General features: G+C 41.7%; 1 protein-coding gene across 1 annotated transcript; it reads right to left on the minus strand.

Moving 5' to 3' along the window:
* Nucleotides 1–297: 297 nt before the first annotated feature.
* Nucleotides 298–23,438, minus strand: pclob (piccolo presynaptic cytomatrix protein b). The gene is made up of 30 exons (XM_068739899.1): nt 23,331–23,438; nt 21,273–23,158; nt 21,141–21,222; nt 16,570–17,809; nt 15,372–16,112; nt 14,557–15,257; nt 14,168–14,433; nt 13,005–13,818; nt 11,704–12,742; nt 10,488–10,556; nt 8,910–8,998; nt 8,755–8,830; nt 8,519–8,644; nt 8,016–8,124; nt 7,733–7,794; nt 7,551–7,633; nt 7,392–7,496; nt 7,089–7,136; nt 6,877–7,007; nt 6,045–6,071; nt 5,550–5,643; nt 4,737–4,808; nt 4,195–4,362; nt 4,062–4,140; nt 3,588–3,801; nt 1,890–1,976; nt 1,728–1,786; nt 1,126–1,263; nt 889–1,034; nt 298–441 (listed from the first exon to the last, which is right to left on the minus strand). The coding sequence occupies exons 1-30, from the start codon at nt 23,436–23,438 to the stop codon at nt 298–300; spliced, it is 9,003 nt and encodes a 3,000-aa protein (XP_068596000.1).
* Between the last annotated feature and the right edge of the window lie 289 nt (nt 23,439–23,727).

Below are 23,727 nucleotides of genomic sequence, written 5' to 3' on the forward strand. Positions count from 1 at the left end.
TAAGTCTGTTTCCATTGCTGTTGCATGTCGCCCACAGGTAAGTCCTACAGCCAGCATAGACTATACACGGGAGGAGGTGGACAAGTTGCTGGCAGTGTTGGGTTGAAACAGCTGATATGGTGTTAGCACATATTTACCTCCTTTTTTATTACTTATGAACCAAAGAGGTAAAGAAACGACGGAGGGATTACATCGAGTTTTTTTTTTACTTCCCTTTATACTTTTCTCATGTTTTGTTAAAGCAGCCCTCTGAACTCGTATCCTCTGACTTCATCTCCATCTTTTTTGCCATGGTGTTCAGGGATTGGTCTGAGTGGAACTGACGAACAGCTTGTGCCAGCTGACCACTCTCTTCCTCATGTCCACCTTATCCAACCAGATGTAGGCTTCTCCTATCAGTGTCTTCTTCATGAACTTGCCTCCATTGGACACCAAGAAAAGCTAGAAAAAACATTGGGGGGGCAATTTTTACTAATGCAGATTTTTCATTGTGAAAAAAATGCTAAAATAAATAACAAGCTTACCTTTTAAAACAAAATGATATGGATATATTAGCACATAAATGTATGTGTTTTTGTTTATTACACATTACATGTATATTCATTTAAACATATTTTCTCCTATAAACAGGTCTGGTTGAGATCTTGAAAGATTTCTTGGATTTTTTATTAACTATATCTACTATTAACCTTTTGTAAATACTAGCAGCAACTTTTTTTTCATATCATGCAGCACAATAATAATGATAATAATGATAACAATTTGACATGACGATTTTCTACAGTAATTTCTTTTGCCAGGGCTTGCAAGCCTCCACTAATGAGTCATTTCAGAGACAGACGCTAAACTGGACAGAATTAATTGATAAATTGCTACAAATATTTCTACCTGTATGGAATGTCCTGTTGGGTTGAGGGGGAATCTAAAGGTCTCATTGAAAGAGGGCTCTCTGTCATGGCGACAGATTCTGGTCTTCTTCTTAATGATCCGCTTTTGTGTGGCCACGTTCACCACATAGAGCTTCACATACAGGTCTGCAATGAAATAAATCATGGATTTGTTCACCTTAAAGGTGTTTGACACCATATATTTAAACCCGTGCACATGCATAAACTACTTCCAGACCTGGGAGGTGGTCTGGACTCTTGAATTTGTAAGTGATGTTTCTGCACTGCAGGATCTCCAAGACAAGTTGATCTCCTTCCGTCTTCACCTCCTTCTTTAGAGCAACCTTAATCTCCCCCATCACTTGTGTTTTGCCACCTAGAAACAACAATGACAGAGAGAAGTAGACGGTCATTTTGTAGTTAAAGATGATTTTTTTCTCTCTCTAGATTTCTTCCTTTGGCTATTCATGAGTGTCACCAACAAATCTACATTTGCACATGAAGTGAAGCGTTATCTCCTGTTGTCACTAAATTGTGTCTAAATAATTAAATGCATAAATGAAGCTGGACTTAAAAAGTAAAATTAAATTATTAAATCCATTGGTAAATATTGATGGTATTTGACTGAACATTTAACTGAACAAATGCATGTCCTCATTATGAAAACATAAATTAGAGGCACTTAAAGGACACAATTAGATATAGAAAAACAAATCATGCCATTACAGAAAACATCCAGTAGATGGAGCATTAGAGTGAGAAGAGCCAGGATTGTGTTTTTCTTCCACAGCATCGCAGCTGCTTTTTCTGGAAAAAAAGGAAGACAGCTCAGGAATTCACCTTCACTTTCTGGAGTTCCTGCTTGGTTTTTGTCTGTGCCGTTGAGGAGTGTCTTGCCACTGTAAAAAAAAAAGGAAATGGCATATTATCGAAGGAATGGCAATGCAATTTGAGGCATTTCTACCCTCCTTAAGCATCAACAGATGAATAAAATGGTCGTACATGCGTGGTACTTGAAAGATGGCGCTGTCTACTCCGGTACCCTCCCCTTCTTCCCCATCCAGACCCCCATATGCGTCTCCTACAAGACTTGGGGCAGAAAGCACTACCGGTCCAGAGACATCACCGAGTCGGTGTCCTGGTCCTGAGGGTGACAAGTGTGAAAGTGATCATCAATCCATCCATGCCTGCGTGTCTGCAGAAACATTCACTCCGGGTGAATGTTGTCTTTCACACAAAACTTTGACTGAGCATCACCCACTCCAGTTAACAGTGCAGTGTGTATAGTCTTGGTTCCTTCTACAATCCTTCTACAGCCCACAAAATAAATAATAATGGTCACAAAGTGGAATTCAAAGATGGAAATGAATTGAATGCAAGACAGTATGGCTGTTTGTTCATAGACTTAATCATTTGTTCTTGGCTCACACTATTGAGTTCTGTTCAAACAGTGTGAAAGGGCATAATTAGTTCAGGGAGTATGTGAAGTGTAGCATTAAATTCTCTACAGCCGCAGAAATGTAACTATATTAATACAGAGGTGGCAAAATGACACAAATATACACAGACAGTAACATTAAAATCATCACTATTTAAACATTTGTTTACATGGTAGATTACATTTTTGTGTTCATTTTTTTTCTCGTTTAATTGACTGTGTTAACACTTTTCAGTACATGTTTCCTATGTTGCCTCACCTTCTCTTGGCACCTTTGCTCCTCTCACAGGTGAAGCTTTTACACTCATTGGCTGGTGAGTGCAGAGTGAATGGCTTGTTGACTTTTGAACATCTCGTTTCTGTTTTTCCTGGTTTGTCAGGTTCAGCCTCATGTTTGGCCCTCCTTTTTTTTAGGTGATGGGTTTGGGAGAGGATTGGGTTTGGAGGGGAGCCTTGTGTATCATAACCATGTGTTTGTGTTGTTTTGTGAGTTCTCTAAAGGTTCATTCATATGGCACACACATGCATAAACACAAACAGAGACTGCACTGTCACATAATCCTTGGGGACAAGGGTCCAGTAGCTGGAAAAGCTGCAACTGCATGCTTAAATACAGAAACTTTGATGCTGTGCTAGCTCATCTCACAAAAGATCGACAACATAGTTCTACATTTTGAGAACAAGATTATGCCTATGCATAAATAGAATCATGCTAATTTAGGTGTTGATGTCCCAGTTTGGTTTCAATACTGGGTTGGAGATCACACTGTAGAATCCATATGCTTGGGACTGGCACATGCATATTTCATGTAGAAGGATCTGGGGGTCCTCTTTCAGAGTTAATTAAATACAGTTTTTCTTATATATATATATATTTTTAATTGTTAGATTATGTTTAATCTCTTCAAATCTATAACCTGTTTGGAGTCAGGCATGTGTCAGATGTATGGATATTTTAGATTCAAATGAAAGATGGAATGTCATTGCAGAAAGCTCAGATTTTCAAACACAATATTTTCTTTTTCATCTACCCTATTGAGTGTATCAGCAAAAATCCTCAAACGTGGAAGAAATTAAGGCAACAATTAAATTAAGGTTGTAGATGTAAATCAAATCACTTTGTTATTTTCCTCGGAGTCTAAAGTAAGATGAGGAGAGCAGAAGTCAATGGGAGGTGAACAAACACTGGCTCAGGTTTCCGTCAATCTTAATAAAGCCTGCATGCACAGGAAAAGGGAAGTAATTCACTGGAAGACAATCACGGGCAGGGCTGGGATTTACTTGGTTGCAGGCGGGACTGTTGCACAGCAGCCTCAGCAGCAGCAATGGCAATTCCAGCATCCTCAAGGTGGGCCTGAGTAACACTGCTCTTGCTTTGGCTTCGAGAAGGGCCGTGGGAGCGTAGCTGGCCGTCAGAGGAAGACTTGGAGCTGCCTGGGCTGCTGTGTGACTTTTCCAAAGACAACATCTGCATGTCTGGAGAATAGAAGGATAGAATAGGAAATTAAGATTGCTATTCAGATAAGTGTAAAGAAATGTAATGTAGATTAAGTCTGTTCCACAGCCGCCCTAACCTGACTCACATTCTGGAGTCTAATTACAGCACTTTTGTTTCTATGGTAACAGCCAACTGAGTGACCACCTTAGAAATGACTTGCACAATGAAAACCTACTGTCAATATAGAAAAAATTAATTCATGGAAATTTGTAAATGAATGGCGTGTGCATTATTTTACCTTTGGCTGGATCGGGAAAGATTCCATGGCTTCTGCTTTTAATTACAGAGTTTCTAGGTGAATCTTGATTTCCATCTCCCTGTCCTAGTCCTCGACCCTGTCCCATACCATGCCCGTGCCCCATACTGGGCACTGACATATAGCCTTGACTTTGTGCCTGACCCTGACCGGACCCAGGTCGCGGAGGGCCCTGAGCAGCATGGTGGGCTCTGCTTTGTTCAATACTCTCACTCTGCTCCCTCAGAGGCAACCACCGAGGAGTGTTGTCTAGCTGTGCTGTGTTCGACAAGTCAATCAACACCTGAAAGACACACACACGATAACATTTAATGAAAGAAAAGTACCTAAAGTTAAACACTCAGGGGTATAACAAAAATACTAATTAATGGAAAGGTACAGAGATGAGGATTTGAATGAAGGCAGCTAACAATTTCCTTGTACATACTGATATATAGCACAAGAAAACAAATGTTTACTAGACAGATCCACGGACAGCAAATCTTGACTTCCAACTTTATGAGCTGAAAGACAGATTATATAATATAATATGAAAATATGACTCAGTTGTTTTAAGAAAGGTTGATCTTTCGAAAAGATACACAGAAACCCTTTGTCATAAGGCGAATATTAGATGTACATTTGGAAAAGTGGGACCCAGATTCCACAAACACTCACTTCGCCAAGGAAGTCATTGGAGGAGGATCTGTCATAGTCCCACACCGTCACCTCCAGCATCTTTTTCTTTAACTGCATAGAGGAAGAGGAGCGAGGCACAGATTATAGCGACAGATCCTGTGTGCATGTGTGTGTTTGTGGTGGAGAAATATGATTGTTTCTTTGTATGTGGGCGGATGAAGTATCACATTATTACAGCGCATTAATGAATGCCAACCAACCACAGAAGACTTGCATTTAATTGTTGTCCATGTATTGTATGCCCATGCATGTGTGCGCATGTGTTTGTGAATGTGTGTGCACAAACTTGTGGGAGGAAACGGAAACCTATCTCAAGGGGTGAGTGAGCAAATGAGTGATTCTGCGGCATCTTTACGCCCCCCCCCCCCGCCAGCAAAGAAGATTAGCAGAGGGGCCCTCAGAGCAGCCAATGCCTCTACTCTGACCGGTGAAGCTACCATATCTGCATTCTTTCTTCATAGTCGTAGTCTCCGTCGGGGGCGGGGGGGTGGGGTCTCAAACAACACATGCTCTGACCAAACACAGACACATTAGCTCTATTTATTGCTGCTTTTTCTTTAAATAAAAAAACATCCTGTCTGTATTGAGACTGTGAAAAACCTGCAGTGGTTTGTTAACTGTAGTGTTAGGACTGCTGAGTGGAGCTTTCAGAGGGACACTGATAACAGCCCAGGGGACAAGACAGAAGGGGAAAAAATAATCCAATGAGGCTATAAGACATCCTCTTCATCCAAAGAGGCTCACAGTAAAAGGTTTTGTGTGTGTGTGTGCTGATAGTTTTCTGCACAGTACCTGCTCCAAATGAATGTTCTTGTAGATGACAGTCTGGTTCCATTCTGGGTTCATGGTCTTCTGAGCATACCTGGTCCTTCTCTTGTTATCAGCACTGATGAGTCATGATAGTCAGATTAATTTATTGTCATTAAACAAGTGATAAATTACCTTTTCTGTTTGACCTAATTGCAGACATTTACCACTGCAAATGCAGACTGGACAGATGGTTTCAGCATAGTGGATATTTTAACTGTCTTGTGTCTTGTTTTGCATGAGACCCTTTTAACAAAATCACAAATAAGTTCAGCGATAGAATTTGTGGTGAGTTAGAATTGGGAAAACCCCCAGAGAGAAAAGGCAATGATAGGAGTGTTGTTCAAAAATAATGAAATAGATCAGAACATTTGACGTACAACAAAGGCCACAAACAAAGGATGGAAAAACCACTTTGGAGACGAATCAGAGAAAGAAAGAGATAACACCAACTAAAAGCAAAGATCGGCACCACACTACCTTGCATTCTGGACAACCATGACTTGGCTGAGGGAGTCCAGAAGAGGAGGAGGAGGGCAGATATCACAAACAAGAAAAGCAAAACAGTCAGAGAAGCCCAGAGAGCTCAAAGAAATGGCAATAACGGACAGAGAGTTGAGGCAATCAGTATATCCTCTGGAGGGTGTATTGCTGTTTTTGTGCTCCATGTATGTGACATGTGCCCAAAGGACCTTGCAGTGATTACAAGTCACACTTGGGAGAAGGACTAAATCAGTATTTAGAGCTGTTGTTGAGATACCATGACTGTGCATTGGTCTGATTGGCTCATTATCTGACTGCAGATACTGTTACAAAGCAGATAAAGGCTGTATCGATCCTTTTTTCTGTGGCTCAGAAAGACAGTAAAGTGGACAGGATAGGGGGGGGGCATGTAGTGATTTAATACAAGGAGGCACCACTAAAAGTCACTTTAGGTAAATGTGGATCGAGTAAGAAAGAGCTGGTGAATTCAGCACATTGGTCAGCATGTTTCCTCGCTTACAGGCCATCAACAACCAGGTAATTTACAGTCGTGTGTTGCAGCATAACCTAGGATCTCCTCTCACTTTGTAAAAAAAAAAAGATATATAAATCTACACTCGCCATCAAGTTAATCTTACAATAACTGCCTCGTCTCATTCTATTCAGTCTCATTCTATCAGAGAAGCTTATGTAGTTAGTCAGTTCCATGCGGCACAGTCTATACCAAGTCAGAAAGAAACAGGGGGAAGAGAAAACAAGACAGACACAGAAGCAGAAAGGGAGACATGGACAAGACATTCGTGAAGACTCAAACCCATCCATGACTCACCCTCTGCCAGGTAAGAGGTAGACTTTGACAAAAGGGTCAGAGTAGCTGTCATTGTCCCTTGGGGCCAGGTTTTTAGCCTGCAAGACGTGGACGATCAAGTTTCCTAGGTTCCTGTCGTAGTTGATCTGGAGCTGAAAACCAAAGGGAGTCGAAGCTATGAGTAAAAGATCAAACGGCATCTAAAAAAAAAGATCTTTATGACATTTGTTTACCTGAATTTCTCCCGTGATAGGATGAGGACACTTCATTACCTCTGTTGGCTTCAACAAAAGTTTGGAAGAAAATAACAAAAGGTATTGTGGTTAGTCAAAGAAGAGTTCTCATTAGACCAGTCATATTTCTCTCTGGATCAGGCTCTGTATCACATCACACAGATTTGTTGTTCCATTATAATTAACCTGTCATCAACCCTGAGCACAGTCTTTCCATTTGATGTTCCTACACAGCCTCCCTACTGCATGGTGTCTTATTTAAAAAGAGAGCCAAGTCAAACATGAATTGTCCAAATCCACTACCTTAGGTCGTTGTTTCTTGTTTACAGCGGGGGATGCAGGCTGGCCGGGGCTTGGCACACCGCTAGAGGCAGCTGATCCAGTACCTGAGTGCAGGATGGCGGAGTGCTCGAGTGCAGACAGAATGCCCAACCCCCCGGGACCAACTCCGGTTCCAGCCACACCAGGAGCCTGTTGCTGGGAGACCTTCTGCAGTTCTGCAGCCAACTGCTGAGGATCCACGCCTGGGGAACGTTGCCCACCTGCTGCAACATATGTGCATTCAAACACATATTGCATTTGTATGAAATAGGTATGAAGAAACATACATATATGCAAACATCTCAACCAATCAATTTACATACCAGCCTGGACATGGTGCTCCAAGGCTTGCGGGTACTCAGGATCCGACAGCATATTGAGGTCACTATGTGGATCCATACAGGAAATTTGTGCTTGCATATCAACCAGTACATCTTAGCAGAAGGTAGTCACAGAGTGATTTGTGTCAATGAAGGGGCTTTGAATTAAGAAGAAGGAAAGGAGGTAGGAGTGGACGTGCTCATAGATGCAGAGGTACCAGATTGCAGCTAAACACGTAGGAGTTTCAGTGGAACACACGGATAAATGATGACAGATGTAACTCACAGTCTCACACAGAGTTCCGCCTCCGCACATGGCTGGCCCATAATGCACTGCACTTCCTCATAAGTCTTTGCTGTCAGAGGGACTCCATTCCACTCCAACACCTGCATTCCTATGTCACGACAGGGGCAATTAGATTGTCATTCCCAGCCGGGATGTGTGTATATGTCACACACATTTCACCCCATCCCTTCTATATGAAATACAACAAAATCTACATAGTGAAGCCTTCATGCTCTCATAGCAGTTAAAACACAACAATTCAAGTCTACCCAGATGAATATCTTTAGTCACTTTCAATTTAGATTTTCGACTGATTTATGATTCAGGTAAGGATTTTTAACAGAAGGTAAACATTAACATTTATCGTCACACCACTAGCGTCTCAAAGGGGAATGAATTTCCAAGCAAAGCCAAAGGAATGCACGAGCCAGTGCTCATTTAGATTATTCATATTTAAAATTTTAATATTGCAATTCCTTATTTAAACAAATTCCTCCCCTTACCTTTTACAATCTTTCCCGTTTGTTCGGCCACACCGCCAGGAATAACCTTGGCAATGAAGGCTCCAATCTCTCCTTTGCTCCCTGGAATCTCCTTACCACCTACCACATGGATACCAAGTCCATTCCCTGAGTGAAAAGTAAATCCAAATCAGCAACACTGTGGTAGAAAATTATTGTGTTTAGAATCCTTGTAAGTTATCTGTGTGTGTGTGTGTGTGTTGCTGTATTTGCCCTACCAGACACACTACTGTCATTCTCATCCTTCTTGAGCTTGATGCAAGTGTGAGGGAAGGCATACGGGACCAGTTTCATCTGAAGTCAGTCGAGGTTGGAAAGTCAGCGTAAGAAACAGCATGATGTGAAGTTAGACATGGTTAGATGTGGAGCTCACCCCTCTTCTATCAGAAACATTTCTGCTCTGTGGATGTCCTTCTCTGGGCTTATCAAACCAATCAGTGTCTTCTCTCCTCAGATGGTAGGCTAGGCAGAGGGGAAGCAGTTAAAAGTGAAGTATAAACACACACACACACACCTTGCTGTATCTTTGACAGCTTGATGGATATCTGCTTTCCAGATGACAAATTCAACAGAGATCCATCTTGAATTAAAAGGCTTTTATAATTTGTTGGAATTGGTCACATCTATAACTGAATACAGCATAATCTCTGATTGGTTGGATGAAAGCGAAAATGTAATTACCTCTTGTCCACTCTAGACCCATTATGTGTGAGATCAACTGATCAATGCAAATGCTAAATGGATGATGAATAAGTGTAAAATTTAATATGCCATTCTTTTCGTAGCATGCAAAATCCCCACATCAGAGAAAAGGGCTCCTTCTTTTTCATACTTTAATATATACTAAAAACATTTAAGAAATAGCCTAAGGACACTACGTATTTTCATATTTTATTGTCTCTACTGTATCCTTTGTATTAAAATGCAGGATTTTATTTACACGATAGCTACATCCTTACCTTCAACCGTAACTTGTGTCATTGGATCAAAATCCGAATGGTGAAGAGTGTCCTCTACATATGTTAATGTAGTTCTGAAGTACTGTAGGTGATGCTCATTAGATGTCTCATACCTTTTAATAAATTATCAAATGGAGAGAAACTGCCTGATGATGATTTCCGCTGAAGATAAATGTTGCCTGTTTTCTGCATACCTTTGATTGCAGCACTTATCAGTTTTCTGATTGAGAGTCAATTGATGACGGCAACATCGACCTTCAGGATTCTCTAAAACATTTGCACAACAATCCTATGGGCACCTATTGGAACTGAATGCAAACATAATTTTATGATAATACGTATGCATGATCGCACAAGGTATAAGTGACAATTTTGCAAAAGTGCATGAACACAAACACAGAGAATGGGCCTGATATGCTTACAGAACCACTATGATGTGCAGTCATTCCAGAATATGCAACTGAAGTTAATAAATTATATGCACATAAAAATATTTAGTGTTATGAATGGATCTGACAAATCTACAACTACATTGCTTGTAAATGACATGTACAGTATTATATAATGTTGAGATGTGGGTCATTCCAGAATGAGTCTGGAATGTTTACAAAATCAGCCAGAGGTGGATCATTCAGAACCATGATGTGGCATGGAGGCAGACACTATTGTAACTACATGGACATTGGGATGTTTTCTCACCTTCTATATTCCAGTTTGGGCCTCCAGCTGGGGTACAAAATTATGTTTTTTTCAGAAATGTGTTAAAAGTAATTGTCATACTGCTACTACCAGTAGTAGTAGTTGTAGTAATATTATTAGTAATTGTAGTAGTAGCAGTAGATACATGAATGAAATTACTATTGATACTAAGATTAACATCAATAGCCTCTTGATTTATAATTCAAGCAGAAGCACTATGAGTGACATCAAGCACATTTTGGAAAAGAGAACCAACTATCAAATAATTTAACTAGTACTGTAAGATACTCTACCGTGTCTGATACTTTCATGAAAGATTCTGGCATCATCTCTGTTCATAGCCAGCATGGTCTCACTTAGTGCTGTAATCAAGGCAGATGGACACTTTGACATTGGTTCAGGGTAAATATCATTTTCTTCTCAAAAATTCAACTATCATTTGTGAGTGGCCAACAAACACAGTTATTAACTGCTAAACATGTATGTTACTGCTATTGCTATTGTTTATCTAAAAAGCAATGGGGCTGACAGGCCATTGGTCCTTTTTGATGTGACTGTTTAATTCGTTTTATTACATGCATACCATGCTGTATGTGGTTCAATCTTAAGGAATATTGAACTAACTGTTCAACCTAATGGGACTCTACCAATCCCACATTTACTGAGATGGGGATTGCACATGTCAATATTGTCAATATTAGTTGTTACTATGACACATAGAAAAATCACAAGCAACAGGATAGCCACAGCAACAACCAACAGGCAGAAAACATTCATTTTATTAGGATGGAAATGTATTGGATAACATGCACGGATGCAAAACCAGAATTAGAGTATCCAAAAAAGACATGGTTGACACAACACAAAAGCTACACAATAATGTGAAGCTAATTGTAGTTTTCAACAGTCCATATAAATGCATAGTAGTCATTTAGACGAGAGAAACCCACTGAATTACTATGCAGGTTAATATAAATGCAAATTATAAGAAACCAGTTGGATTACTTTATTACCTTCTTTATGATACAATGTTCTATTTCTTGCAATTTATTTTTACAGTATTCTACTCTATATGTATATTGCTATTGGGATAAATAATGAGGTAGTGGGGAATTTTGCTTACCAACCGTGCTATCTCTTAGTATGTAAAGCTTATTATTATTATTTTTTTTTTCATATGTATAAAGAAAAGAAGTCACTGGAAAACAAAATAATAAAGCATGCTAATGAAATAACTGGATAGAATTGATTGGTTACATACATAAACTCAAGGCTAACAGAGTATTATGTATTGATGAACAGGATATTAAATAAAAGGGAAATAGCATGCAAACATTTAATGTGCTATCTACAATGACAAACAATGAAAAAAAAACAACAGCTATATCGAGCATTTGTGTTAGAGAGAGAATCAGTTAATGCACAGTCAGTCAGACCACTCAACATTTGCATGCTTGACAAGCAGATCTATACAGCGAAGTTGCTGCAATGGTATCAGCCTCCATTTACCTTCGCTGTCAGACATGGCGCCTTGCAAATCATCTATGATGAATGCTATGTCTCGATCATAGCCACGTGTCCTTGATTCCTCCCTCATATGTTGCTGTACCTCTGGCAGAGAATGACTAGACCCAAACTGGTCCCTGGAATCAGCAGCGATTGGAGGAAGGGGTCCAGCTGATGCTCTAGCCATACCCATAGGCTGTCCCACAGGGCTTAGTGGGCTCTCTTCCTCAGAATTTTGAGCCACAATGGGGATGCGGCCCCGGCTTTGGCTAATGGGTAAACTGGTGGGCTTTGCCCTAGCCACCCCAGGGGCAAAAGCTGCATCCAAAACCTCACCTTCGGTTTTAAGTCTGAGTGAGGAGCTGGATAAGTCCCTTTTGATAGATAAATCCAGGCCATAAACAGAAGAGGGTCGTGATGAGGGGCGGGAACGGTTGCCACTTGGGTAGGTGCTATCATCCTGGACTGCTGTCCTGATAGAGGAACCTAGCCCAATATGCTGCCCAAGATTAAGAGAACCAGCAACATTACCTCCCAGGGAAGACCCCAGAATCTTTTGTTGCTCCGACAAGTTCTTTCGAAGGCCAAATGTGATCTCATCCTGAAGCAACCTTGCTGTGGCAGCTAGATTGGTGACAGAGGAAGCCCCAGAACCAATGTAGCTTGAAAAGTCTGGTTCTAGGTCCCTACTCTCCTGAATTGGGGAACATTTTGTAATGGCCTTTGGGTCTATCAAGGCCTTTTTGTTCTTCATCTGTTTCTGGTACAGCACAGCAGCTGGAAGTTGCTTTGCTGCCTGTTTTTCAAGAGTGAGCCTGCCAATGCTATATTTTTCTCCTTTAGGGAAGTGCCGAAAGTTGCTATCACTTGGAAGATAATGAGGCAGGCCCAGGCCTGTTAAGTGTTCTAACCCTTCAGTCCCTCGTCTAAACTCCTGCTTAATTTGCTGTTTCAGTAGCTTCAGTTCATAGGGTTCCTCCATAGTTTCATCGTCCCCTTTAACATAACTCTGAAGCCGAGGTGAACCTAAAAAATCAGCTACCTGCAAGGGAAATAAAAGAAAAAATAGATAATTTTCATGCATTTTTACATATATTTGAATACCCTGCCATCCTAATGCAACACTAAAATTTTGTTTTCCTGCTTTCTGAATAATCTATATTTTAAATTTTAGTCTGACCGATGAGTAAAAAAGCACAGAAAAAATAAAATTTAAACCTCTTATACTGTAGTTATATTCACAAGTACATGGAGAAAGTTAAATTATATCAAAGTACATATTTTACCTCAGCTGTTCGCCTGACTTCTGCTGCCCTCAGCAGCCTGTCTGCCTTGGACAACTCCTTATCAGGAAGGTTGAATCCAGAACCCAAGCCTGTGTTGCTCAGCCTTGGTGATGTCTTGGTCAACTCTCCAATGTCCTCTATCAGCACATAGTTCCTGGCATTGTGGTGATCAATATCAGCATAAAAGGAATCAGCAGAAATGCTAGACATTGGACTAGAGGCCACACTCCTCTCCTCTAGGCCTAGCCTTAAATCCAAATTGCCATACTTGGCCCCTAGGTGCGCTACCCCATAGCCACTTTCTGTGGAGGTTGGTACAATAAGTTGTAAGGGCTGGTTGTGCATCACTTCGTAGTTCGTAGTGATTTTAGGCTCTAAATCAGACAAGGAGGTTTGGCGTGGCTTTCCTTGCTGAATGAGCAGAGCGTGTTGGTAGCTGGTGGTTTGATCCTGGGCATGAGAGAGTGATAGGGTTGTGTAAGGAGACACCTGTTGGTGATAAAGTGACTGCTGCTGATATAGGTTCTGTTGGTTGTAGTCACTTGTGGTTTGAGTCTGGGGAACATATTGGCCATAATGAGAGTAGGGACTTGTTAGTGTGTTGTACTGAGAATCTGCTTCTGTCTGTGGAGGGATGAATTGTTCAAACTCAGACTGTGGAGCTGTGCGTGGTCTCTCATGGCCATCAGCTGTAGTTTCTCTAATGTTGCTAACCTCACTGTCAGACATATAGTCTCTTTCCTCTGCCACCCCCTGAAGATAGGCCCTTTCTCGTTTCTCTCTTTCCTTCAGCAAGGCTTCCTTGCGCCGGTTGATACCCATCTCCAGGTACCTACAATATTGAATAAATGGAACATGCTATTACATTTTAACACTAACAAATCAATAAAATGTCTACCAGAGACAAACAATGTTATTGGTTCTCACACATTACTACCTTTTACTATGTGTGAGTGTAGAAAGGTCTCACTGTGAGATGTCAAGGCAGCCCTTTGGCCCATAAGCTATCAAAGTAAGAGGGGAATCATGCAGATGAATTAGGACAAATGATTCCATGATGGGGATGAATGATCACTTTTTCTTACTCTCTCTCTCTCGCTCTCACTCTCACTCACACACAAGCACATCCACACACTGAATTGTGAAGAGTTTGTGTTGGTTTTACAAATTTGCCATCTCACCGTAGCTTTGCATCAATCTCCTTTTCCTCTTCATCTAGCTCAGCCTGCTTTTTGCGAAGTTTGGAAGATTCCCGCTCTACCAAGTCAAGCTCCTTGTCAATATCCTGTAGGATCTTTGCACGGGCCATTGTTGTACTGCGGGCAAGACGACGACGAGCAGAGTTGCTGCTATAGCCCCCCCGTCCTACCAAAGAGTCATCCTCAGAAGGGGGGTCTGGCAGTGTCCGCTTTACTTTCCTACCTGTACCAGAAGAAGAACCACGACCCTTGAAAGCAAAAATAAAATCATAAATCGGGTAATTATTAAATTATGTTTAAAATTAGAATCATCAACAGTGATAAAATAGGTAATTTTTATTCCAGTTATACCACATTTGACTGTGACTTACTGAATAGCTGTCTGCATATCCACTCATCCTGTCTTCTGTGGCTGGACTGAGGGATTTAGGGTCAGAAAGAGACTTTTGACCAGCTTTCAATATCCGAGGCCCAGATGAAAATCTAGTTGGGTCAGCAGTCAACATTTTCTGTCCTCCAGTCAATTTATCCGTGGATAGTGGAGAAACTGTGTTATAAAAGACTTTAGGCTTAGAGGGTAGATCTGCTGTTAGATGTGTACTGTAGCCCACCTCAATTGGAGTGTGTCTTCTGTCTGAGTCTGTCTGACAGCTCAGACTGCCACCTCTCTGAGAGTTCTCTGGAGCTGAGATATGTTTTATGATTTCCACCTTAGTGTCCATGTGGACTTTGGGTCGTTTTATTGTTCCAGAGTGATCAGTCTGGACAGATATCTCAGCCACTGTCTGGATAGCAATACTGGAGACCTTGGATCCATGTTTCCCTTCACTGCTGTGTTTTCGAGAGCGCCGTCGTGCTTTTGTGGGAGCATCCCACTCATCTTGGTCCTCAACATCAGTCTGACCTGAGCTATCAACATTTCTTTTATTCTTCTTTTTCCTTCCTATATGCTGTTTTTCTTCTGAGTCTTCATCGTCTGTCTGTACGCCACTATCGATTATTTTTTTCACTGTGTCCTGATCAGCTTGATGAATATTTACTAGCTTAAACTGTTCTTGACTTTCCTCAAACTGTGTCCCAATGGATGAAATTGCTGACTCATCTTTGACAGGCCAGTACTGGCCATTGTCCCCTACCCCTGCATATTTTGCATCTAGGAGATTCCCTGTGGTGCCATAGTGTTCATCTAGTTGACGCTGGAGTTGCAGTTGAAGTTGTTGGATTTGTTGCAATTGCTCTGTCTGCTGGGTATAGGTTTTGTGCTGTGCCACCATGTGGGCATGATGTTCTTCCTCTTGCTGCAGGAGCAGCTGCTGTTTCAGAGCCTGAAGCTCCTCAAGCTCCCTTTGAACCATGAGCTGCTCATGTTCACGATAACGCTGGATCTCTTGCCGCTCCCACTCCAGCTCCTCCGCAAGACATAACTGCTTTAGCTTCTCTAGCTCTAGAAACTCCCTTTCCATCTGATACTGGGCCATCTTGGTGTTGTCTAAGCCAGGGAATATCGGGGAGGATGCTAAAGCATCTAGAGAAGCAGCAATTGCTTCAAGGGTAGTGTCTGAGTACATCTCTGGATATCCTGGAATAATGTCAGCAAAAGCAGTGGGTAGAAGGTCCTTAGGTAACCCTGTGTCATAAGGAAATATCTGTGCCGGGTCTGCACTGGGAATGAACCCATATTGATGTGGCAATGTCTGGTTTTGGATTGTTGATATGGGTGTTAAAGGAGTGTTCAAGACGGAGCCTGGTTGAGTTGTAATTGCATATGTGGATGGAACTGGGGTGGCAACAGAGGAGTAAACTACTCCATCAGAGGCTCTTAGAATATTATTTGCACCAAAACCAGTTGTAGGGCCTTGGGAATAGGAACCAGTCGCCATCTCAGGATAGACTCCAGTAGTTTTGCTAGTGTAGTCAAGAGCTTTACCTGCCACAATCAAAGATATAGATTTGACATAATTAAATATATTGCAATATCAAAAACATACTGCATTTTGTATCTATTAAGGGCCATGCAACTTGGATAAAATAAAGACTCCTGCCACACATGCACATCTGCAGTCATTTTGGTTAGCATGATGCAAGCCCGAAATAGCGAGGGAGCACACGCAGGCACACACATGCATCTGTATGAAGAAAAAGAGAAAAAAAAATTAAATCATGCATGTCAAATAGCAAATCAAACAAAAAGCATTAAATGAAGGCATACATCAATGAACTTAAAGATGAAAACATACATCATACACTTTGAACCTTAATAATAGAAGGTACAGAAAGACGTTTTATAAGTCAATGTCTGATCTAATCAATTCGTTGCATTGAAATTCAACCCCATGAAGTAAAAATAGATAATAGTAAACAAGCAGCAATATTCCCATACTCACCAACAGAAAGTTGGGTAGCAGTGAGGTCTATTGCTCCATCTGAAGATCCACCTTCATGGCCATTCTTAGGATCGTAGGAGAACATTCCTGCTGCTGTCAAGTTACTCTCAGAAACTGAGGTCTTTATGTCAGTCATTTCTTTGATACCATACAGCCCAGCAATATCATATCGATAGTGGTCATCTCTATTCTCTGGCTGGTTTGTAATCGGTGGCTGTGTTCTACAGCTCCCTGTAAATGGTAGCTTGTAAATGACATCACAGCATGTGCTCCTCCTTCCAGCTGTAAGGTCAACTGGTGTCCCATCATCATCATCAATGATGGTAGTCATCACTCCAGGGCTTGTTCCAGACCAAGCTACCAAAGTTCTTACTGGCCTGTAGTTTGACAAATCTATGGCCCCTGCAGTCTCCGATGAAAAGATAGGGCCTCCATTGCTAATAGCTACTGAGGATAAAGTAGTCAACTGTTTGCCTCCTGATGATACTCCAAAGGAAAGGTTAATGGGTATGTCTTGAAATGTGGGCTCTGCAGCCCTATTGATGCCCTGGGAGTTCACAGGTCTATATACAATCTGTGCTAGTGGCTCGAATGCTTTGTATGTGGTGAGAGGCAAAGGTAGTGATGTAACAGGGCCCTGCAAATTAAGAGGTTTTTCTGCGGGAGTGTTGTTATATGAAGCAATGGTAGCCGTGCATGTGACTATTGTAATGTTATTAGTCACAACAGTCAGTGTGGTTGCAGGTGGGATCTCCGCACTAAGATTTACAATCTCGGGCTGTACTGCTGTGATTTGACGGGCACTACACTCACTTGAAAAAGACTGCCGTAATGACTCAGGCGGTGTCAGGTCCATGCCTTTATCTGTTATGTCTACACCAACCTTCATGGTGCGTAAATCAATAACATCACCGGGATACATTATCTTCCCATTTTGTTTCAACAAAGATTGAACTTTTGTCACATCTGGTTGTATAGTGATTGCTACACTTGGTGGGGAGATCTGTGGAACTCTTTCATGGACAACAGAAACAGTTGTCCTCTGGAGCTCAGTGGTGACAACCTCGGTGACCAGGTTAGGCAACATTTCAGGAGGCTGGCTAGAGGTGGAAATTGAAGAAGAATACATGTGGCTCATACTGGAAACCACTTTTTCTAATCCTCGAATCCCTTGGCTTTCAATAGACTGTTGAATTTCAGTGATGGTAACAGGAGCCACAAAATCACCATGTGCAATATCCTGTGCAGAAGGATCAGAGGTTACTATCTCCACAGGGTGGTCATAGTCCAATGAATATGGTAAAGAGCGTGGTTTTTGCTCTGTTGAAGAAATCAATCTGCTGTAGTGGATGGGAGCAGCAAGGCCATCAAAAGGAACATCTCTTTCAGGTGGCATATTTGCGCATTGTGTCGGTAGTACTGGTTGTTGCAAGGCAATGGATGCTCGCCTGGTAGCAGTAAAGGCAGCACTTGTAACCACCTGTGCAGTCCTTTCATACTCTCTGGGATAGGTAAATATCTCGATTGTGGTTTTTGGAGGCTGTACTGTGGGTAATATAGATGTCCTCTGACTGGTTGCTTCCTCAATTTTAATAATCTCAGCTGGCATTCCAATGACTGTCTGATGTTGCATCACTGAGGTTGATATTGATGCTCCTCTTTCTATATCTTTTCTGATAGTCTCTTTAGAGGGTTCATGCTCAGGCTTAAAGGGCACTGTCCCCAGTGGTGGTGTTGAATGTGATATTACGGATTCTGCAGTTGCTCCATGGACTTGTGGAATGTCATCACCTTCTGATTGTAGTACCATTTGTTGAACTTCAATCACAGGAAGTGACAATGTTACTTCTGTATTTAGTGGCACTGAGTGAACAACGGCAGTTTGGCAAACTTCAGGTACTGATGATTCAGGTATTATTCGTGGTATTCTAACAGCATATTCAGTTGCAATATCCTCTGGTATTTCAGTCTTTGTTGGGATTGTCACCCCTTGAGTTGCAAAAATTGGTTGGCGTATGTGTATCTGCTTTGTTACTAAGGACTGAACGTCTGCTTGCTGCGCAGTTAGGGGTAGTAATGAGACGACATGCATTGTCATGAGTTGCTTTTGTGCAGGAATTTGCTCACTCACTCCTGGCATTTTTAGTCTCATTGTTAATGCCTCAGTGGTAATGATGCCAGTAGGCATATCTTGTTCTTCATGCAGTATTTCTATTTGAGTTGCATCTTGTGGATAAATAACAGTGGATGGGACTACAGCTGGTCTATCTTGCAGAACTGGAGACTCAAAAAGTAGCTGAGCCTGAGCAGCAACATCTCTCAGAGGTTGTGGCTGCATTTGTAAGGTTGGTACTGGGGCCTGAGGAATGAGTGCTCCATATGAAACATCTGATTGAACTGAAATTACCTCTGTCGCTATGCTTTCACTCTGAGTAACAGATGGCTTAGAGTGCACTCTTGCTTTGGCTTGCACTGTTAGTGGTTGAGTATCAAAGTTTGCCTCTAAGGGCATTGTGTTGTCCTTAGCCATTGCCTTAGGTGGTACCATTGGCTGAGTAATTGGTTGTTGCTGTTGAATATATGGTTTCTCAATTCGAATGGGTGCACTTTTTACTTTAATACATGGTTGCACCACATATGTCAAAGAATCTCTCCTGGCTTGTGCATCAGTAGATATTATCTCAGAGTTTTCTATCTGCTCTCCAGCCATAGTTGGAGTTATTGGTATGAGTGGCGGATGCTTTACAGTGGGTACAGATGCTCTTCTAACTGTGGCCTGTGCTGAGAATGCTTCATTTGATGTTTTTTGCTCAAAAGTTGAGGTCTTCACTTCTGAGACCTTTGTAGATGGGATAGAGCCTCTTCTAACAGGTGCCTGGACTGTTATGCCTTCTGTTGGTGAGCCAATATCAGATGGAAGTGTTATCACAACATAAGTTTTCAAACATTTGGCATATCTAGGAGATATGGGTGACTTTGGCGATGAAACACCCAATTTAGACTCCACAGGTCGTGTCAGGCTAAGAGACAAAACATTTGGAGGTTCTCTGGTCCTGGGCAGTGTAGCAGCTTTGGGGATGATCAGAGTTGGTGGCTTGACACTCTCCCCTGGCTTATGGCTGAAAACAAGTCCTGCTGGGATTGATATAGGCTTTGGCGGTATGGGTGGGGGAGGCTTGGCAAGTTGATTGCCAGTTATTGTAACAACTTGTGCTCCTGTTGTTGTGGTAATTGTTGTTGCAGTGTGAATTTGTGGCTTTGGAAGAAGAGTTGGCTTGGGTAAAGTTGTGGGAGGTGGTGGAGGTGTGTCTGCGACAGGTATTTCTACTGTGTCTATAACTTTGGTCCCAGTCACTGGTTTAGGTGGAAGTGGTGGAGCTGAAATCACTGGCATTGTAGATACCTTGGTGGATAGTGAAGGAAGAACTGAACTGGGCATATTTGAAACAGATTGTGTGGCTATGTAACTATTTAGCATCATGGAAGGGGTGGAAGAAAGTGGACCTCTACAAACTATATCTTTTGGAATATTTCCAGGCAGAGTTTGCATGTTTTCTATACTAGGCACTATGATAACTACATGTCCGGGTCTAGTTGGGGTTACTACTTGAGGTACAGCCATATGATCTTGTTTTTCTTCTATTCTTGGTTGTATATCCACAATAACAGACTGCATTGGCTGGCCAGGCACTTTGGTTCCCAAAGCTATAGAGGTGGTCACGGTAGGAGTGACATGCTGAACAGGCTTTACAAGCTGCAGCTCTGTATTAGGCTGAGGTAATGACACTGGAGTAGATCGAGGAGGAGGAGGGGGTGGGATTTTCTTTTTGACTATAGTAGTTGATGCTGGAGCTGTTACAGATATTTGAGATGTTTTAGCTGATGTTTGTACTACCGGGCTTTTATATTGGATGGCTGGTTGTACAGGAACTGAATGCACCACTTTTGCTTGGGGTTGAGCTGGGGTAGTCATGATTGCTGAGACTGGTAGTGGGGCTTGTGAACAGATTGGTGATGTGGTTGAAACCAGATCAGGCATTTGGACTACAACCGGTCCTGCAGAGGAGACTGCAACTGGTGTAGCTGCAATTCGTGTTGTAGACTTAGTTGAAACAAGATTAAGAGCTGGACTGAGTGCTGAGACCTGTACAACACTTGGAGCCTCAATTGGAACTTGAGATGGAGATGAAACTAAGTCTGGCATCCGAACCACAACAGGCAAAGGAGTGGATACTGCTACTGGTGTGGAAGCTGGAGTCTCTGTTGTAGATGACTTCATTTGAAATGTAGCAGTTGTTGGACCTTTCGACTGGTCCAAAACAACATCTGGTATTGTAACTACAACTGTGGTTGCTGTGGTGCTCCAGTTCCCCGGAGCACCATTAGACATTACTGCTGAAGTTGTGATAGGTGATGTTGGCAAGATCTCAGGAGGTGATTGGGATACAAATGAAGTTGGAGGTGTTGGTGTAGAGAGTAAAGTTGAATCTGGTGAAAGAGGTGTTTGAGCCTGGAAGGAGGATGAAGATGTAGCATTAGATGAAAAACTGGAGTCTGGTGTGGCTGGGGACGTTGGCGGTGATACTGGTGATATGGGTGAAGGTGTAGTCGTGAGTTCTGGAGCTGAAATCGGATTTGGAATAGGTTTTGGCTCTGGAATTTCACAAACGACACAGAGAGGTTCTATATCAGCAGTTTCTGACAAAGGAGAACTTATGAATGGATATTCTTTAGTCTCAGAGTCATCACTGGGTGTAATGTCAGAGGAAATACCAACACCGTATTCGTCTGCAAGACTATCATCCTCTTCCTCGCCAGATGAACACTGGGTAATCTTCAGGTCTGGTATGGGGAACAAGGCCTTTCTGAATGCTGGGTTTTGAGGGACCATTGGCCTAACAAAACTTATAGATCCACTAGGAGTACTGGGAACAACAGTGATCTCAGTGCGCTTCGGAGGTTCAGACGGACGTGGCGGAGCTGGCCGTTTCTTTTTCTTCACTAGCGCATCACTAGGTGTTTCTGTCCCTGTATTAATTGTGTCGATTTGTCCAGTTATCAATGTCTCATTTGTGGGTATGACGGAAGCCCCTGATGAGGAAGACTCCATGGCTATTTGGGCCTGTTGAAACTCTTCCTCTATCATCACCAGTTCTCTTTTTTTCTGCATCATCTCTTCATAAACCTGCTCTGGAGATCTGAGTTTTGTGAGAGAATCCAAGTCAGTATCCTCTTCATCTTTAGGATCATCTACCCTAATTTCAGGCTCCTCCACCAAGGATTCATATAGATAGTCTTCTATTGCCATTCCTTCATAGAGGGGCTCGATATCAGGAGGACTCTCCCCTGGAATAGCTTTTGCCTTCTGAAGAATTTCTTCATATGCTTCTTCAGCACTCTTCAATGATTTTGATACAATATTGTCTTCAAAAGGAGGAGAATAAATGAATGGAATCACTGTTGTTGGAGGCTTACGTCCTCTCTGAATGGCTTGTCTTGCCTCTGGTTCAGATTCTATACTAGCAGAGTATTCAGAGCCAGATGTTCTGCTGGTTTCCTCCAGTATAATGGCCTGCCTCAGATCCTCTGTGGAGGAGACATTTTCAGTTGGAGACGATGGTTTTCTGTAGTCCAAAATATCTTCCTGGTCTCTTCTAGATTTCTCCTCTCTCATCTTTTCATCCTCAGAGGAGTCTTCAATGGTAGGGAGAGGCTGAGGTTTCTGTCTATGCTTACCTTTGCGATGCTGTTTATCCCCACTGACTTTTGCATGACTGGAACTGCTATCACTGTCGTCTTCCAGGGATGAGGCTGATGTAGGTGAAGATCCTGGAGTAAAGCTGGATGCATGAACACTAGATGATCCCTTTGAAAGGGAATCTGTAATGCTCTCTACTTCTTCATCTGTGCTTTGCCTTTGTTTCATCACTGGAATAGCTTTTTTGAAAGTTATTGGACTTTGAGAAACATCCTTAGTAATTGCAGTGCCAGATTTCTGGATGTTTTTCCTTTCTTGACTATTGTCTATGTCAGTGCTACTTTTTATACATAATGATTTGGATATCACTTTAACATTATCAAGCTCAGTCTCTTCAATAGCTTCCTTATTTGCCAATTTCTTTTCTTTTTCATCTTCTGAATGAGACATTTCTTCTTCATCACACATACCCATTATCTGTTTCCGGATGAAGTCTTCCTCTTCCATATAGGAGTCAGCACTTTCAGTTTTTATTTCCTCACTGCTGGATGAAACATTGGCTGCCTTTAGTCTTTTACTCTGGATTTTAGGTGAGGGTGAAGGTGTCAGCTCACTTTCACTGCTTTCTTCCATAGCTTGGAAACTTAAGCGTTTTCTTTCAGCTTTACATTCCTCTATTGGCATGGATGAATAGGTATTTATATTATGTTTACTTGTATCCGTAACCACCTGTACTTCCTCCTCTTCTTGTGATATGGGTACAATCTTGGGTTGATTTTCCTCATCCCCATCAACTTTGGATTTAGGCTCAGTAGCTGCTACATTATTCTTATCTGTGGATAGAGAGGTCTTTGCTTTTTGCATTGGCTCTTGCTTGGTTTCTTTGTGTTCCTAAAAATACATCAAAAAACAAAGATAAGTAACATGAAGAATTAAGAAAGCTAACAAATTATTTCAGTAATAGACTTCTGTCTTTCTTCAGAGAAATGCACTCAATTCATGTTCTTTTTGTGCTTTACATTTTTTATTGGAACACATTTCGATATAAAGGACCCCTTCTTACTTTCATGATGATGCTCTTTGTAGATACTGGCTGTTTCTCTGGAGACGAAGGGATGTCAATAATCTTTTCAACCAGCTTGTCTTCAACTTCCTTGCTGCCAACAGTCATGACTGGCTCTGCTCCTGAAACTTGCTGTGGCTCTGATCTCACCCCAAACTGCTGTAAAGATTTTGTTGGCCCTGTCAACTTTATATGATCGTCATGTTGTACTTCCTCAAAAGTTCTCTGTGTAACAGAAAATTCTGGCTGTGTTTCAGTCACTGGAACAATTCCATCTAAATCCACCTCTGCAGCCTGATAGGAAATGGGTTGAATTATGGTCACTAAGGAAGAGGAAGTTCCATCTATATCAGGGTTAAATTTTGAAGGGGTTTTCACTGCTTCTTTATATGCTCCC

This window comes from Brachionichthys hirsutus, chromosome 5, assembly GCF_040956055.1.
Source record: "Brachionichthys hirsutus isolate HB-005 chromosome 5, CSIRO-AGI_Bhir_v1, whole genome shotgun sequence".
Classification (NCBI taxonomy): domain Eukaryota; kingdom Metazoa; phylum Chordata; class Actinopteri; order Lophiiformes; family Brachionichthyidae; genus Brachionichthys; species Brachionichthys hirsutus.